General features: G+C 37.6%; 1 protein-coding gene across 2 annotated transcripts in view; it reads right to left on the bottom strand.

Moving 5' to 3' along the window:
• Positions 1-17,581, bottom strand: part of MAP9 (microtubule associated protein 9) — a 30,344-nt gene extending 12,763 nt beyond the window's left edge. The window contains exons 1-9 of one of the 2 annotated variants that reach the window (XM_087866536.1): positions 17,450-17,581; positions 16,423-16,574; positions 15,577-15,661; positions 14,120-14,362; positions 7,842-8,071; positions 5,312-5,405; positions 3,567-3,805; positions 1,866-1,936; positions 681-849 (exon numbers count right to left, since the gene is read on the bottom strand). In XM_087866536.1, coding sequence (XP_087722662.1) covers positions 681-849; positions 1,866-1,936; positions 3,567-3,805; positions 5,312-5,405; positions 7,842-8,071; positions 14,120-14,362; positions 15,577-15,661; positions 16,423-16,497 — 1,206 coding nt within the window. In that variant the 5' untranslated portion in view covers positions 16,498-16,574; positions 17,450-17,581. Of the gene's footprint in view, positions 1-680; positions 850-1,865; positions 1,937-3,566; positions 3,806-5,311; positions 5,406-7,841; positions 8,072-14,119; positions 14,441-15,576; positions 15,662-16,422; positions 16,575-17,449 lie in introns of both variants that reach the window. The other variant, XM_045798771.2, reaches the window with a different exon arrangement.
• Positions 17,582-18,546: the final 965 nt, after the last annotated feature.

The raw sequence follows: 18,546 nt of genomic DNA on the forward strand, positions 1-18,546 counted from the left end.
ACCCAGGCACCCACGAAATTTTAAAAAAGCAAAACACAAAATTTAGAAATTCTATATAAACTAGTATCATTTTTCTTTTTCTGATAATATTCTAATTCATAAAGATGAGCATGAGTTAAGAAAATATGTTATCTTTCTTAGTTTTAACGACAGACTTCAAAGATTGAATATAATGGCTACAAAAGTTAACATTTTCCTCCAAAATTTACAAGTACAATTTTCTAAAGTGTAGTATTTTGTATAACAAATAAGACCAAAAAAAGGACTTCTTTTGGAATTGTGAAAAAAATCAGGAAAGTCTTTTTCTGTGTAAGCTTAATGCAAATACAAGGCCCAGGAAAAAAATTAAAACTCTTTGTTCTTAACAATATACATCTTAAGGAGAAAAAGTATAAAAACATATATAGACCTTAACAATATTTTTGCTTTTATTGTATTTTCATAAATTGCCACGGCATACTCTCTTAAACAACTATGATCAGTTAACCAAAGCGTGGAAAGAAATAGTTTAGTAAAAAAAAACTAAACTTTGGGTTGCTCAGGTATTATAAAAGAAAATCTTTCCCAATAAGTTATGTATTAAATCACCACTTCTGACAGGGTCCTTTTATTCCTTGATAAACAGGTAACCTTATTACGTGATCAGTTCTTCATTTTTTGTTAAATGTTTCCCTTTTTACCTGATAAACAGCTGCCCTTATGCTGTCTGCTCTTTCGGGTTCTGTGTTCTGTTTCTGGGAGGGCTTTTGGTCCAAGACTTTCAAAGTCCCTAAATAGTGAGAAGAGGTAGTTGTCGACAGAGGTCTCCTCATAGAACTAGATTTCTTTAAAAACTCAGAGGTCATTAATCTGAAAAGATCCAAATAAATCAACATAAAATATTACAGTTGCACCTGGTATGAGAAAAATTCATTAGAATTTGCAACCACTATATTTGAAATTATATTGTAAATTAATTAATTATAAGTATTTTGAAAGTGATAAAAAAGAAAAACGAGGATAGTTTTTTCTTAGTCTACTAAGAGCTTCAAACTGATTGCTCTTTCTAGATATTTGTAATTAGAACATTTTTTAGAAATATGGACTACATCTCCAGTTACATGGAAAAATAATATTGATAGAATAGATTTTAAGTCTCTTGTATCATTTTGTTACAAAAACAACTCTAAATACAAAGTTAGAATAGCACCCTCTATTTCAGGATCATGGCCCATGATCCGGTTCTGTACAGTTTATTTATTTCGTAAGTTTATTGCACCATAGCTGTTTCCCTGCTACAACAGCAGAACTGAGTAGTTACAACACAGACTGTACGGCCTCCAAAGTCTAAAACATGTACTAACCGGCAATTTACAGTTAAAGTTTGCTGACTTCTGTTTTATTTGATTTATGATAATTTAAGAGACTGAGAAGGTTTTGATTGGCATTTATGAGATAGGCGTTCATTATCATCAGTGTGAATGGAGCCATATAGAGTCTTCTCATTTCAATAAACCAGCTTAGTCCATAGAACCTCCAGGCTTTAAGTACAATTTTCATGTGTGAGACAAAGGTACTTCACAGAGAAGCATAATGCTGGACTTCAGCTTTATTACTGCATATGTACTGTCTCAGGAAAAACAGAAAAGAAACTCTATCCCAGGAACAATGTAGAGTATAGTGAACCGCTAATCAACTCCTTTTCATGAAAGAATATGATCAACGGAGGAATTTTATCATGAAGTAACTACTTCATTCACTTCAGGAGCTGGGAATTTAAAGAAAATCCAATAATACCAAATGAAATTCACTTTACAGAAGTTAAATTAAAACTGGCTTTATTGGAATGTACACTCATTAATGAGGGATAGTGACAGCTTTATTACCTGCCAGCTGCACTGGATGCTCTATTATTTGTTGACTTTTTAGTCTTCATATTTCTATCTTCAATGGTTTTCTATTAAAGAGAAAATACCATAGATGGATTACTCACCATGACTACCAGTTAGGTTTAAGAGGCCAAACAGCCAGGAAATCAATGTTTTTAAAGCATCTACTATGTGTCAAGTACAGTAGCCACTGGAAACTAATAAGGATACTACATTTTAGAGACGGCGATGGACATGAAACACAAAACCAAACGTGAGTCATGACGGAGATAAACTAGGGTCCAGTGACAGTGACTAGGGTGAGGGGTTATGTTAATGACAGTGACCAGGGAAGGCCTCCCTGAGGTCTTGACAGCAGTGCTAAGACAAATGATGGGAAGAAAGGGGCCACATGAAGGAAGGCCTATGGAAAGAAAGAAGCAGTGAGTGCTACGAGCCTGAGAAGGGAAAGAGCTTGATAATTTTGAGGAACAGAAAAAGGTGAATGATGCCAAAGCACGGTGAATGGCAGGGACAGCGGATGAAGATATGGTCAGAGAAGAGTCATGAGGGGTCCTGAGGATGTGGGAAGGAGTTTGCATTTTATTCTTCCGATGACGATCCAACCAAGAGACCTTAGTGGGGAGTGATGTGATTCAGACTTGAGGAAGATCCCTCAGGAAAGAGAAAGGATAAAGCCAAGGATTCAATCAAAAGATATGTTACGATCTTACTTGTTATACAGAAATTGCCTGTTGTTATTTAGAATTCCTCTATTACATTTCTAGGATCCTGTCTATAAATTCTAGGATACCCTTTTTCTTTTTAGGGAGTAACTTCTCTACTTTACACAGACAGATGGGTGCTAGCATTGAAGTGAGACCACAGACGTTAAGTACATCGCTAACTTGGCCTGAGTGACTTTTCCTGAAGAAAGTGGTTAGGAACAATAAACCCAGAACATGGTTTAATGAACCTTCTCCATAAATTTTAATACAAAGCACTAATATTCTATATTAGAAAAGTCTTATTCAACCACAAGTTTTCAACTAGCACTGTTATCTTCCCCAGTAGTAAGTATACATAACCACCAGCTAACTACAGCTATAAGGAATAAAGACTAAGTTCAAGAGAAATAAAGACTAAAAATGCTATACCATAAATCTTAAAAATACAGTATTCTGGTACATTATAGTATAGTGACAAGTAATCCTACAGACCAAAAATCTGGTTCTCAAGGTTAAAATAATAAAAATGTTTCTGATAATAATCCTGCCCATCCATTTAAACAAGTAAGATATGGATAAACATTTCTTAAAGATCTTCCTTAAAATTTATAAAATGTTTAAAAATGATATCTAAAGGAGTAACTTTCACTAATTCAAAACCTCAGAAATTGTTCCAGATAGCTGCATTTTTATAACAGGAAGACCCATAGAAACCCACCCACTTATGGGTTTGCATTTCTGAGATATTTAAGAGTATATTATGATCATATACCTTTGATAATTTTTAAGGAAATACTGACTTTTATTATATTCACTGCAAACCTTCCCCGAAGTAAAACTCCACTGACTCTATTGTCTACCTGACAATATACCATTATCAAAAGATGAGTTTTCCACAGACAATTCAGAAGTAATGTGGCAGATAAAATATTTAAAAGGTCTATTTTGAGTTTTAAGCTGTAGTATAAAAGGTATAATTTCATATAAGTACCTTTGAAGACTCAGTTGCATCAGTAGATAGTAAGACACTCTGAGATTTCAACAGTGGAGGATCAACTGTTAAGTCACTCATAATCAGTTCGGCTTTCTCCTTTTCTTCTTCAAGGTCATCACTAATCACTTGGCTTTCCTGGGATTTCTCAATTGGAGGAGTAACAAAGTCTATCAAAAATGAATTCTCTTCATTTTCATTTGATTTCATGTGGTTTTCAAGGAGTTCTTCATTCTGATCTATTTTGAGACAGAGTCACAAAACTAAAACTCCCTTCTGAACTAATAGGTGGATAACAGATGCATTTGCTTTCTACTAACTGAGGATTGTTTATAAATCTCTTTGTCTTGCAGAATAAAATACAAGGAGAGCTATTATGTTCAACTTGAATAAACTTTTCTCCAAAGTGATCTACGAAAGAGAAAATGGCTACTCAATCTACTAAAATATCTGACATACCTAATACTTAGAAAACAACATCATATAGGGAAAGAGAATGGAATAACTACCCTAAACCAAAGACATACCAAAAGCTCCTGCTGATGATAAATCAAGTAAGTAGCACGGCAATATCTATTCTAGTCAAAGCCGGGGTTTCTTAGCTGGAATATGAGGCTGTGTAAGTGCGAGGCACACATCCCTATTTACCAGAGACACAATGGGTACAGTTGTACACTCGTATACGTGCAGGAGAACCAAGAATTCATGCAATTTTAGAAGAGTCATCACACAGAATAAAGCCATCCTCTAGACAGCGGTATTCCTGCTAAGATGCACTGTGGCCTCTGATACCCGCCCTTAGTAATAGGCACTAAAGGCCTACTGCTCATCCTTTCCATGCTCCAAGGGACAGTCTCAAGCTCTGGCATAAGAAGATTCAGTTTTGCAATTACAGAACTGCTTCCATTATTCTGTCTCCCCCACTTTGGAATGTTCAACAGAAAGAAATCAGTCATCACCAACTTTCAGTTCTACTAGGAGCCACCTAGTGGCTAACCTTCTATCTTTGCTGTCAAAGTCTTAATTCTGCTGCTTTCATTATAGCCATCTTTGAAACTTGTTTTGAAGTAAGCAGGATTCAAAATAATTTGGTAATAGAGTTAGACCTTTTCATTTGGAGAGCACTCATGACTCAAGTATCATTAGTGGATTCTTTAGAGCTGTTAATCAGTGCGTTCGGTAAAAAGAACAAGGACTGTGGAGCCAAAGATCCAAATTATGGCTCCGTCACTGACCTTGTGTATGTTTCCCAATATCTTTGCACTTCAGTTTTTCTCGTCTGTAAAATGACAAAAATTATGCTACACAGTAAGCACTTAATAAATGTTAACACACCTCAGTTCTAGAAACAGTGATGCCTTTTCGCTTTTATTAAGCTGTTAAGTCATAGGACTAAGGAAAGAAATACATTGACAACTCACCCTTACACTCACTGTGTGCTTACTGTGGCACTGTTCTCAGTGCTTTACACGTACTGTTAACTCATTTAGTTCTCACGGCCTCTGTGTGGGGTAGATTACTCTTATGATCCCCATTTTAAAAATCAGTATACAGGGCCAGAGAGATTTTGCTGTTGGAACTGCATCTAATTCTGCATCTAAAATCAAATAGCACAGTTGGGATTAAAACCGAGGCAAATACAAACATGTATCATTCCTAACCATGTATTCTTTCTTTTACAAATAGTATTCCAAACAATATGGAGTTCACACATAGACTAAGATGTAATAATCTGATATAACCACCTTTTATGGATGCTTTTCCTCCAGATCCTGGTGAAAAGGAATCTCCAAGACTTTCTTTAAGGGGTAATGATGATAGGTTTGTTACCCATGGATCCTGTTTAAAAAAAAAAAAAAAGTATTTACTATATAAGTTTAGTTCTTAAGGTTTATGGTAGGGCAACAGCATTAGTTAGACTATTTTATAACTCTGAAATCATCATCATTAGGAATTTGCTGCTGAAACACCAAAAGCATTAAGCCTATGGAGACTAACACACTTTACTGTCAAGCCTTGATGTCTTGATCATTAAATGGGGTCACTAAAGAGCTATTCTAGTTCTTGAATCTAGTTCTTGATATTTGTTTTCAGTGATTTTCAAAACTCTTGCTCGCAAAGCAAATCTCATAAATATTTGAGACACAGATTTGATATATTTTCTCTAATTCTTATTTCTAAGAAAGCATAATGGAGACAGTAGGCAAAAACCCTTGGTGTCAAATATTACTATTTGTCCAAATGAAAGCAATTTATAAACCAAGTAAACAGCTACTACCAAATAGTTAGACAGAAAAAGCATAGATTTCATGCACCTGAGTTGTCCTCAAAATTCTGAAAATTATATCTGAAATGAAATAATTATATTTGTGTGTCTGAACTAAACATGTCTTTAGAGAACAGTAATCTAGCCTAAAGTTGATGGTATCATAATGTAAGAAGTTTGACTTTGCTGTATAAATAATTAATTCTATTTTTCAATTCCACAATATTTTATGGTACAAAGACAATTATTTGTCAAAAGCAATAAACAGAAACCATCTAGGAAGATGGCAAAAGGGCTGAAACAAAGGAATCTACCTTGAGAGACAAAGCTTTGCAGAGGAGACTGGCTAGTTAGTAGCTTTTTGCCTGAGTACGTTCACCCATCTGTGCAGCTCAAGTGGTAGAAGGTTACAGCCTTAGTGGACTAGCTCAAGGGAGCAGAGGATAGAGTTTAGGACGAGAAGATCAGCCAGTAAGTTTGAGGAAGAGCTGCAGTGGACATGAACCCCAAAACTTGCATATAAAATTCACCCAAAACCCTTTGCTCATCTATGCATGGCATAGAAAAGATGTCAGAGAAGATCCTGTAAAATCACGGCAGTCAGAAAGTGAAAGAATTAAGCAGAGATTTCCGTTGATATCCATGGCAAGGGAGACAGAGTTGGGAATCTGAGTCCAGCCACAATACATGTATACTAAAACACGTGTTCAGAGGAACAGAACAGAATCTAGAATCTCTACAACATATCGTTCATAATACCCTGTATTCAATCAAAAAGTTACTAAATAGGTGAAGAAATGGAAAATTGTGGTGCACATTCATGAAAAAAACAAAAAACCCACAAAAACAGTCCTCAGGAGCCAACCTAGAGATGACCCAGACGTTGCAATTAGCAAACAAGGACTTTAGAGTAGGTATTATAAATATGTTCAAGCACTTAAAGGAAATGCACGCATGGAGGTTGACACAGATGGATCTTAAAGATACAAAAAATACAAAAAAAAAAAAAACCAATGGACATTACAGTGTTGGAAACTACAATATTAAAAAAAGAAATTTGCTCGATAGACAACAGCAGATCGGGGATGACACAACTGGGAAGTGAACCCGATGGCAGAGCAATACAAATTATTCAATCTGAAAAACAAAGGGAATAAAGACTGAAGAAACATGAACAGAATTTTAGAGATCAGGTGAGACATATCAAAGATTTCAGTCCTAAAAGGAGAGAAAAGAAAACTAGGGCAGGAAAAAATAACTTAAAACTCCCCATTTTCATAGAAATTATCAGTTTATAGATCCTGAAAGCTCAATGAAATCCAAGCAGAATAAATGTTTTTAAAAAACCCACACCTAGGGCACCGGAGTGGCTCAGCAGGTTAAGAGAGGGGGCCCAGCGTCCCCCCCTAATAACAATACATAGTAAACTCTCTGATGAAATCCTGAAGGGTCATATTTACTCCCATTTCGGCAGATTCCCAAAAATACAGGACAGTGCCATGATCATTCAATATACCTTTGCTGAGTGAATAAAACCAATGAATAAAATGACACTGGCTATATGGTCCTTAGCCAGAGATTACACAATTCAAAGATATGTGAATAAAACTCTAAATTCTTATGATGAAAGATAGACAGCATTGCATAGATTCAAAGGGCAACATATTTTTTCACATTTTACTTTCTCTGAAAGGAGATGATGCATTTTATAATTACTGGTGTATATAGATTAATTGGCAGAGTTTCCTTCTTTCGTAGCAGTACATAAAATAATGCTATATCTTTGCTATACCTTACAGTTGGTGAAGTTTTAGACTCGATGGAATATTGTGTATTAAAAAAAAACCTTTAGATTATTTCCCTATCAATTGCTGAAGAAAACACATAAACACACACACAAAACACACACATACACACACATGCATGCACACAAATATTCTCTTCTTCATAATCAGATGCGAAGACCTCAGTTCAAGAGCACAATTCAGCAGTTCATCAGTAGTGCTGACCTCAGGATCGAGGTTTTCGGAGAACGATTTTTTCTCAGCTTCTAGTTGTCGGTCGCTTAGCTTTGGAAGGGGGGAAGGTGCAGAATGTGCCTCCAATTCTTCACGGAGGGCAGTTGTCTTATCTTCTCCTAGCCCCTCTTTCTCCTCCTTATGGTTGTGTTTCTTCAACATGCTCCGTGGCCGAGGTGAAGGCTTAAAGTGATTGTCTGCTTCAAGGCTGCTGCTGTTTTCTGTTGAAAAACAAACCGTTTTAACATGAGCATACGAAACAATGCCCATGACTTCAGCTACCACGGGGGTGCCATCCCACTTTCCTCCTGTGCCTCTGCTCCTTGGCTCTCTGTCCTCGGGCATCCAGAAGCAGCCCACAACCCTTCTCTACACAGAGCTCCCATAAGCACTAATAAGCAATAGCTCAAAATCAAATTTTCTTTTTTAAAAGTAGCTGTCATCCTGGAAGGAACTAGTATACTTTACTCTTGTGAGAAGTTAACTCTTCAATTTTATGAACTCTCATAGCACTCAAAAAAATAAAAAACAAAATACAACTGTGCCCAGTTTCTGCCTCTAAAAAACAGGAGGGGGGCTCATCCATAAACCTTTAGTGAGTCTCTGCTGCCAGGCACCATACACGTTACTCACATTACTGGACTTCATATTCAAGACAGTGACAATGGCCCTGTCCAAGGATTTTACAGGTTGGACGGGGAGGAGGTTCTAAACAAAAGAAATTTCAAGAGAAAGGTAAGTTCTGTTATAAGTATGAAGACAATGTGGGTACTGGGGACAGAAGTGCTCGCTCTCACCAGAGGGAGGAACAAAGAACTGCATTTATGAGCTGCTGTTCTCAGAGTCCATAAAATCTCTCTGGAGTAATTAAAATTTCTCAGTGACTATTTCCATTACTTCCAAGTTTAAAACAACAATCTAATGCTGGTGTACTTCCAGCCCTCAAAATATAAGGAAGTTTTTTATATAAACTTTTTGCCTAAATTTTACCTGTTATGCATATTCATTTCTCCATTGTTCTACCGGTGTTTTCTTATGACAAAACTTCAAAACTGAAATAATCAACACCTTCCTCCTCTTTATACATGGGCTTATGAATGCTGCTAGAAGATTCCACCATCATACCAAGCTGGCACTGCTATAAATGTTTCATTGCCAATTTTAGCTGTGTCCTAAACTCTGGTCAAATTCTCAAGCCATCTCGGATTCTTCTCTCTGTTCCCCCATACCCAAAGCGTCAGGATACCCTATTGATTCTTCTTGCTACATCTCTCATTTATCCCATTTTTTACACCCTATCCCCCCTCAGCTCTTCATCCGCTCTTTCCTAAATTACTGCCTCAGGGGTATTTATAAAATGAAAATCAGATCACATCACTTCTCTCCACAAAATGCTTCAATGGCTCCCCAGCGCCCAATCCTACAGAATAAAAGCTTAAGGGCCTGTGAACAAGATAAAAGGTCTTATGGTCTTCTCCCTGGCTGCTGGTGCTGCCTCGTCTACTGGCACACCCTCTCCAAACTGTGTTCCGGAAATGCCGGGCTTGCTGCCGTCTCGCGCATGCGCCACAATCCCGCCTGCTACCATCCCTTTACCCAAGCCGATCCCTCTGCCTAGAATGTCCGCTTCCTGCTTCTTCTCCTGACGAATGGTTGCATGTCATTCGAGCCCCAGTGTAAGAGAATATTGTATAATGCCTGGAAGAAGGTGTTGAGTCAGGTTTTTTAAATTGTGGTAAGAACACTTAACCACAGATCTACCCTCTTAACAAATTTTAAGCGCACAATACGGTATTGTTAACTAAAGGATTGGTGTTGTACAGCAGGTCTCTGGAATATATTCACCTTGCGTAAGCGAAACTTTACACCTGTTGAACAGCAACTCCCTTTTGCCTCTCCCCACAGCCCCTGGCAACCACCATTCTACCTTCTGTCTATTTCAGATATTTCATACCTGAATCGTGGCTCTGACACCAGCACTGTAACCTGACAGAATCCTATAACCTCCACAAGCTCAGTTTTCCCATTGGTAAAATGAGGTAAGAATTCCTACTGCATAGCACAGTACCTGCCTCACAGTAAGTGCTCAGTGCACACTAATAACCATGGTAAACTTTTCTTTCTTTCATTGTGTTTTTTGTTTTCGTTTCATTGGTTTATCACACCCTTTTTTTTCGGGGTGGTCTCTCCTCTTCTCCATCCTTGTAATTCTAGTGGGCTAACAAGTATCTCCTCCATACCTCAGTGAGAAGGGTGGGCCCACAAGGCATACCATCCTCCCGGCTTATCACTGAAACTTCATTTCCCCTGTCCACAGCAAGCGGTCAGGTCAGTATTTTTCTATTTAGAGTTGGAAAATATGCCTTTAAAGTCATGAAGCTGGAAGGATATGATTTGGGGACTACTCCTGCCAGCTAAGGGATGTCTGAGACAAAGAGACCAAATGACAAAAATATAGGACAAAAGGATGGAGGAACTGAGCCAGTAATAGGGGTGGGAGGAGATAGGGAGAAGGTCTGGGAATCAGGGAAGGAAGACAGAAGTAGAGAATCCAAATGACATAAAAGTACTGTTTCCAAACTTAATCACACCTAAAGAGAGGTCTTCTCACATCCATGCTCAATAAGGTGATAAATTCCTCTTTCCACAAGTTTGAGTTGAGTCATTTGCAACCAAAACTCCTGACTACGGGTACTATTATTTGTCAGTTACAACTATTCTTGCCATTTCCTCCAGGAAGCCTTCCCTGATACCCTTAGGTAAACTCAAGTGCCTACTTTCCTGTGTTCTTACTGCATCTTTTATGAAACTTACCATTAAATTGTAAAGTCTTTGCTATGGTCTGAATGTTTGTGTACTCCCCAGTTCTTAGGTTGAAATCCTAACCACAAAGGTGATGGTATTAGGCAGTAGGGAGGTGATCAGGTCATGAGGATGGAACCTTCATGAAAGGGGATTATAAAAGAGCCTCCAGAGAGCTCCCTCGACCCTTCCTCCATGTAAAGATATAATGAGAAGTCTGAGACCTGGAAGAGGGCTCTCACCTGACCATGCTGGCACTGTGATCTTAGACTTCTAGCTTCTAGAAATGTGAGAAATAGGTGTCTGTTGTTTAAAACCCATCCAGTCTATGGCACTTTGATAGAGTGGCCCAAATGGACTAAGTCTTGGAGGATTGGTACTATGTCTTTTTTATTATTTTTTTGGTACTATGTCTTTATAATATCGTATTCTTCGTTGTTTTTTTTTAAAAAGATTTTATTTATTTATTTGACAGAGAGAGACAGCCAGCGAGAGAGGGAACACAAGCAGGGGGAGTGGGAGAGGAAGAAGCAGGCTCCCAGCAGAGGAGACTGATGTGGGGCTTGATCCCGGAACGCCGGGATCACGGCCTGAGCCAAAGGCAGACGCTTAATGACTGAGCCACCCAGGCGCCCCCATATTCTTAGTTATTATCACAGTGCTTGTAACACAGTGAAACAGACTGTACTCAAAATAAATATGTATGGAAAAATGAAATGATCTGCTTATGAACAAATGCTAAATAATAAAAGCATTTAGAAAAGTGCTTAATTTACACCAGGCTGTTCTAAACACTTCAAATATATAAACTCATTTAATTGCCTCAAACCTCTAGTGCAAGTTCAACTATTATGCCCACTTTACAGACAAATAAAACGAGGAACAGAGGTTGTGTGCCTATGGCCATAAACTCTAGTTTGTGGGATTAAAGCAAGAGCACCCTGGCTCCAAAGTTCATGACTTTAGTCATTTTCATGTTAAAATAAAAGCAACCCCGTAAAAATTACTTTCTGCAATCACTACCCATGTGACAGTTGCTCAGTAAAGTGAAAGAGTCTAGTTATTGTACTTTCCACAAAAGACAAGAAGAACAAAAGAAACTTTCAGGTTCCAATATTTTTATAAAGCATTAATTGCTCCTCGGAAATGTCTCACCACATTAAAAACATTAGGCTAACCAAACTTTGTAAGAAAAAGGAAAAGTCTAAAAATTTAGAAAAGGATAAAGCTTAGCTTGTGAACCACACTTTCTTTCATGAGTGAATCATTCATTTATTCATTTATGCATTAAAATATTTATTGAATTGTATATGCCAGGCACTGACCACTAATCTCAATTTTTTTCTTCAATCCGAAGAGCCTAGGAATAATGACCAAAATTTCACTTCCAGAAGTATTGTCAAGTTTTCAGAAAGAAAGAACTACATCTATACATTTTCAAAATCCTTTCTTTTATAATTAAGTATAAATGATTACCTGTTTTTGGTAATTATTTTTATGTAACACATAGTAAATTGCAAATGGCTAATGACTTTACAAATAAGTATTCCACATTTGTATACGGTATTTAGAATCCTGGTGCCATCTTGTGGTTTAAAGACAGTATTTATCTATTCATTTTAATTTGTCACAGGTTTTTTTTTAAAAAGGTATTAAATAGGTGGAATACTGATGATTATCTACCATAAAGTTCTAATTATATACTTCTACCTATATCAGTCCAACTTTTAGCTTCTGAATGCTTACATTTTCTTATTTACTTAATGAAAAGCTCTTCAGAATCAATACAAATAAGATAAATATAATCTACAAAATAGATTTCTAAAGTTGGTGGGACTAGGAAACACTGTCTGTTCTATCCTTCCTGAAGAGTCCCCATTCATATTTCTTTATTAATGGCTCCAAGAAGTTCTCTCATAAAGAAGTTACTTTAAAATTTCTATAATTCTGTGTTTTTCCAATAATACCAATGAGCAAACTGTAGAATGTTTTTGGGGAAATGGTGAACTACTGGATTATTCACCAAGTTCCATTATGCTCCCTTTCTCTCCATTTTTGATGCTATTCAGTACACCAGGAAGGTACATCTCAGCAATTTAATTCTGTCTCATTATGCCTTGTGCTTATATTTTTGGTAGAATTATACAGCTTCTGAGATACACTTCAATAGATTCTCAAAACAATTCTGTAGAACAAGAAGAGCGGGTTTTATTCTCCTCCTCATGAGGACAATAAGGCCTACCCTACCCAAGGTCACATATAATTACCATACTGTGGCTTTTCTCCTAGTAGTCCCTGCTCTGTTCATATCTGAAAGTCAATGGGATTGTGGGGGAAGGAGTGGTTCCCTAATATATGTCTGAAATAAAGTTCTACCTGATGTTACCCGTGATATCTAATATGTGAAACATAAAATATTTACCAGTGGAGTATTTAATGATGATATAAAGGAAAGAGATTTTTATGAAGGTTAGTATCAACTAATATTTTTTCTATAAAACAGGAAAAAACAACTAGAAGACACCAAACCCTTAAACTTCTATGCCCCTGTTTCTAGGTGGTGGCCCAGGGGATCTCAGAGAGGCTGGTTCCTGTTTCACTCCATCTTTGCTCCATTGTGCCCAGAGCTCAGCAGAATTGTGGAGAAATTACTGTACTCCCAATCTCACCAGGAACCTCCCTTCAGAAAACTGAGTTTTAGTGGATTTTCCCAGGGAACAGAGAAACTACATGGAGATTCTCTTAAGGAAAGTTAGAGGTTTAAATACCAACATCAACAAAACTCTCTCCCTTCATATACTCAAATGTCAAAAAACTTTCTGGCAAATGATGGCATGGAAATGATTGTTTGAAGGACGAGTTCCTTCCTGATGTAACTAATTTCTGGAGTGTAAGATGGATTAGGAAGGACTGCATTGCAGTCCTATCCCTAAAAACAAAATTGAGGCCCAAAGGCCTCGCAAGGCTGGACGGGAGCCACAGCTGTGGATGACAAGGTACTCTGGCCTTTTATCAGGTACTAGCATAAATGCAAGACTGACATGCAACTGGACAGCAGCATTATGAGTTTTCTCTATGGTTCCATTATTTTGATTTATAACTCTAAAATTAAAAAGTTAAGTCTACTTCTTAAATATCTACTAGCTACCATATAAAGATATTTTGTGATTATCTTAAAATAAGTTTTCAAGGGGCACCTAGGTGGCTCAGTGGGATAAGCATCTGCCTGCGACTCAGGTCATGATCTCAGGGTCCTGGGATCAGAGCACCCTGTCAGGTTCCCTGCTCAGCGGGGAGTCTACTTTTGCCTCTGCCTCTGTCCCTCCCACCACTCATGCTCTCTCTCTCTCTCATTCTCTCTCTCTCTCTTTCAAATAAATAAAATCTTTTTTAAACATTAAAAAATAAAAATAAATAAATAAATAAAATAAGTTTTCAAGAAATGCACTTATAGTAACGTGAATTACCTGAAGATGTGCTTTTGACTGGAAGAGTTCTGGGTTTAGGTTTCATTTCAATTTTGTCTTTTTCAATTTCCTGGTCTTTATTTTGAGATTTAGATAAGGGAGTTCCAACCATGTCTCCACAACCATCAGGTGCCATTTCTTCCTCATTTTTGGCGGAGAACACTGGCTCATCTTTCACTATGTCACTGTCTGATTTCTTGGTTTTCAAAAAGGACAGTTTTGGAGACTTCTTTTCTTCATCATCTGATAAATGGAAATCATTCATTTTTTTCTTATCTGAATTTTCATCTACTGAGGTGTCAGAAAAATCACCCAAGGAAACTGAAAAATGGATGAGAAAAAATGTTTTCAGTAGTCTCTTTTAAAGTTGTGAGGGTTATATAAATCAAAAAGATTGCCTTGAAGACTAGCAATTAATTTACAACCATGGGTGGATGCAAGTAGCTCTGAAACACAGCTAACTTACGCAGTTTTTATTGGTATTCATGAAATAAAAATTTCAATTTCATTAATGTATTCAAAACATACTTATTGAGTGGGAATTGTGTGCCAAACCCTCCGCTTGCTCTGAGAAGTCATTCAAAGGTTCCTCAAAATAACAATGACATAGAATATTTAAATTAGGTTTTGGACTGTAGAGCTTTTATGTGCAAACGACTTCATTATATAAAACCAAAAGCGTTGGTAAGTGGAAGAATTTACTAGTTATTTGCTAATTATATTATTTTCCATAAAAATTTCAGTACTACAATTTCATCCATACCAGAGTACTGGATTTTACTGTGAGAAGAATAATAAAGAATGCCAACTTAACTACATAGCAATGCTGTAACTAATGTTTTGATTGTTTTCACAGAGAACATTAAAAGTTAGTCACTATATTAAAGAATATTAAATATTAATTTAATTATTACGAATATTAAAGTATAAAACACTGAGCTTCAAGTTTAGAATTCTGTGTGCTTACACCGGAAACCCAAAATGTTAATATTTTTACATAATCAAAAGAGATCATACCAGCACTGATATACTAGGTTTTTAAAACTGAGCCCCTATTACAGCCAAAAAAATCTGATTTACAAAAAGCATTACAAAAGTGATTCTGACATGCACCAAAGTTTAGTTCTCTAGGCTCTAGTCTTTAATTTGCTATAGAGTCTCATAGAGTTGACATAGGTTGTGTCCAACATGGTTTCCAGCAGACGGGAATTCTTTTATTTCAAACCTGCTATCGGTTAATTTCTATTTTCAGTATACGCCATTCAGAAACAAAGGCAATCATACAACTTCTTGAAGATTACAAGTAGCTTTTTACTCATTAAAAAGTTGGAAATTTAAAACCAGTGTATATATAGGTATTATTTTAACGTAAGTGATTGTTTTTGAAGGGATGAGCTAAACATAACTAAGGAAGCAAAAAGAGGAAAAGCGGTTTACTTTTCCACATTCACACATACCAATCTCATCACTGTCAAAGTCATCTGAGTATTCAGAACTTCTTTGCCTGGCTGAGCGAGCTGTAATTGCTTTTATTAGCTCATCCTGAAACGAAATAATTCAAATCAATTTCCACCCAAACATAGCGGTCTCAAATTTAGAATTAATTCTTTAAACAAACAATGCTTGATTAATAACTGCTTTCAAACTCAGGTTTCATTCATATAACAAATGTTCAATGAAAGCCTACCTCATGCCATGCACCCAAGCCCTCAGACTCAATGTGTAACATCACAGACAAGATCCTTCTCCTTATGGAGTTCAATTGGAGGAGACAGGAAATATCAAATAAATAAATTACAGGGTGTAATTAGGGCGGGAGAATAAGACAGGAATCAATTTAGACGGGATTTATTACAAACTGGCATTTTGGAAGAAACTCGTACTTTTTAAGATCCTTTGTTTTAGCACATTACAGTAACAAATGTAATTAATACTGTAAACTTAGAGGCTGAGTTCAAAATTATAGTGACTGGATAGAGAAAACTGAAATGTTATTATGTTACAACAGAAAAAAAAATTATATGCAAATTTGAAGTTGCTATATAACTTAACTTTTAAAAGTTGATTTAAACTTTTAACGTAGTAAGAACCTAGTAGTGAAGCTAGTTAAGTAGTCTGAAGACCACACAGAAGAGTTTTAATACTGGAGCCTAAACACGATCATCTGCCAAACCTCCAAAGAAATGTAAGGTGTACTCCTGCATTATACAGGGCCCTTTCTAGAATCGTTTCAAGTCCAACATTGTTAATACAGTGTTTACCTTTAAATTCACTCAAAATAAAAACGTTTTGAAATACTTTACCTGGAAAGTAGTCCTTTTGGTGACTTTTGGACTCTTTGTATAAGCCAAAGTTGTGCTAAAAACTTCATCAGACATAGTGGTTTTGTTTTTTCACTCTTTACCTTTATAAAACAGCTAATAAATAATAGGAATAATTCAAACTCTGATGGTGTCTGAAATATACAAAAAACAAATCAGACGTTTTTGCATGTTTGAGAATTTCTATTATTACCCTTTAAAAAGTGCTAAAAAAAGCAAACGAAAAAAACAACTAAGAAAAGCATCTCATGAACATTGCGCTACATGTTCACTTAAATATAGAGTTCTTCTAAAGAAATATAAAATTTTCACGAGTTTGTTATCAAAAAAATTAAAGTCAAGTTGAAGTTATCCTAAAATAGTTATGCATTATTTTAAGGATGATCAAATAAATGACCGCAACAGCTTAATATGATAAAATGTTGCCAATTAAAATACAACATCTTATTTTTCACTCGTCTTCCATTCAAAAAATATAACATTACCCACGAAACAGCCATACCTTATTTTAAAAAGACTACCAAGGAGATCAGCAGCATAAAAGATACAACTAGAAGGACGACCAAAACAAACAAACCAAAAAACAAACAAAAGCTTGCGTACAGCTCTAGTGAAAGACGAAGATCATAAAGCTAAACTGCAATAGCGGTATTTTTTTCCAGTCGCTCTCCCCTCTCACAACAGTGCCCATTGGGCTAAATAAAACAAAACGATGCTTCCATGGTAGGCAGCATTAAAATCACTGCACGAATGGGCCCGTGAATTTTCTTGTGCTCGGAGTGGAGGCCTGGGCCTCGGCCACCCCGCCGTCCGCCGCCCCGCCGTCCGCCGCAGCGCGCGCCCAGGGACCGCTCTCGCCAGGCCGGGTGGCGCCCGGGTCCCAGCCGGCTCCGCGCTGCACCGCGCCGCCCGCCCGCCCAGCTCCCAGCACTCGTCAGGCCCGTGCACACGGAACGCTGTCCACGTCCCGTTCCTCCGAGAACCCCCAAGACCCGTGTTCTATACCCACCCCAGCCAATCCTGCGGTGGGCTCCTCGCTACCCTAAGGACTGAGCCCCTGGCCTTGAGCAGAAACCTCTCGTCCTGACCGGGGCCTGCAGTCTCTCGGAGACTGGCACTGGACTGAGCAAAGGGGAGGGACTAAAAGCGGAGATGGGAGGCGGTTGCTAGGAAACCGCGTCTCCGGAAGGAAGTGACTTCCCTACCGCCAGGTCTCTCGGGTACCCAACACCTCTCTTCCGCCTAACGCGTCGCTTAGGCAACCGCCCAGACGAAGGAAATGACATCACCCCTTTGGGTACCGGGAAAGGGGTGCATTATCGTCTACAGTGCTACAGCTGTTGCCTAGGAGATAGGACCCTCCCGCTCCCACCCGGAACAGCGAGCCTAGAGCTTGCTCTTGGAGTGAGAGTCCTTACTTCCACCTGCTGCTTGAGCCCAAGCACATTTACCGTTTTGCCAGAGTTAGGATATGAAGTTCTGCTAATCGGAATAGTGTACGGACAGAATAGCGTACTGACAGATGGAACAGAATAGCTACACAGTGTCCTTTGCAGGCTAAGGAGAGGACCTGCTCCATTGAATCCTGGTACTCCTTCCCAATACCCGTGTGATGTCAGGCAAATTATGCTCCAGTTTCCTCTTCTGGGAAAAAAATAATAATAATAGCTACCTTAGAGGCTTGCTGTGAGTACCGAATGAAGTAATGCAGGTGGGATACCTGCAAGAGTGCCTGGGATTTCATTCAGTCAATATTAGATACACTTTTTATGCAACTCAGTCACCAAGGACCTGGAAAGAAGTCATCCCTTGTCCACACAGCTTAAAACCATTCCAAGTGTTTCTTTAATGTAAAGTTTCTGCCTTTGTATACGAAGTGGATAATCTGGTTAAAATCAAACCAGTCAATAAACAAAATGGTCTCAGACTGGAGGACCACATGCTGCTGAAGTAACCAAAATCAACATTACTTAATTAGCCTAGGGAATCTATTTAATAAACAAATGACAAAAACACTTCTTTAAAGACTTCAAAATAACATGGATTTCTATTTTTTTTTAAACATTTTATTTATTTATTTGAGACAGAGAGCAGAGCAGGGAGGAG

This window comes from Ursus americanus, chromosome 13 (genome assembly GCF_024610735.1).
Source record: "Ursus americanus isolate L20-20 chromosome 13, mUrsAme1.1.p, whole genome shotgun sequence".
NCBI lineage: Eukaryota > Metazoa > Chordata > Mammalia > Carnivora > Ursidae > Ursus > Ursus americanus.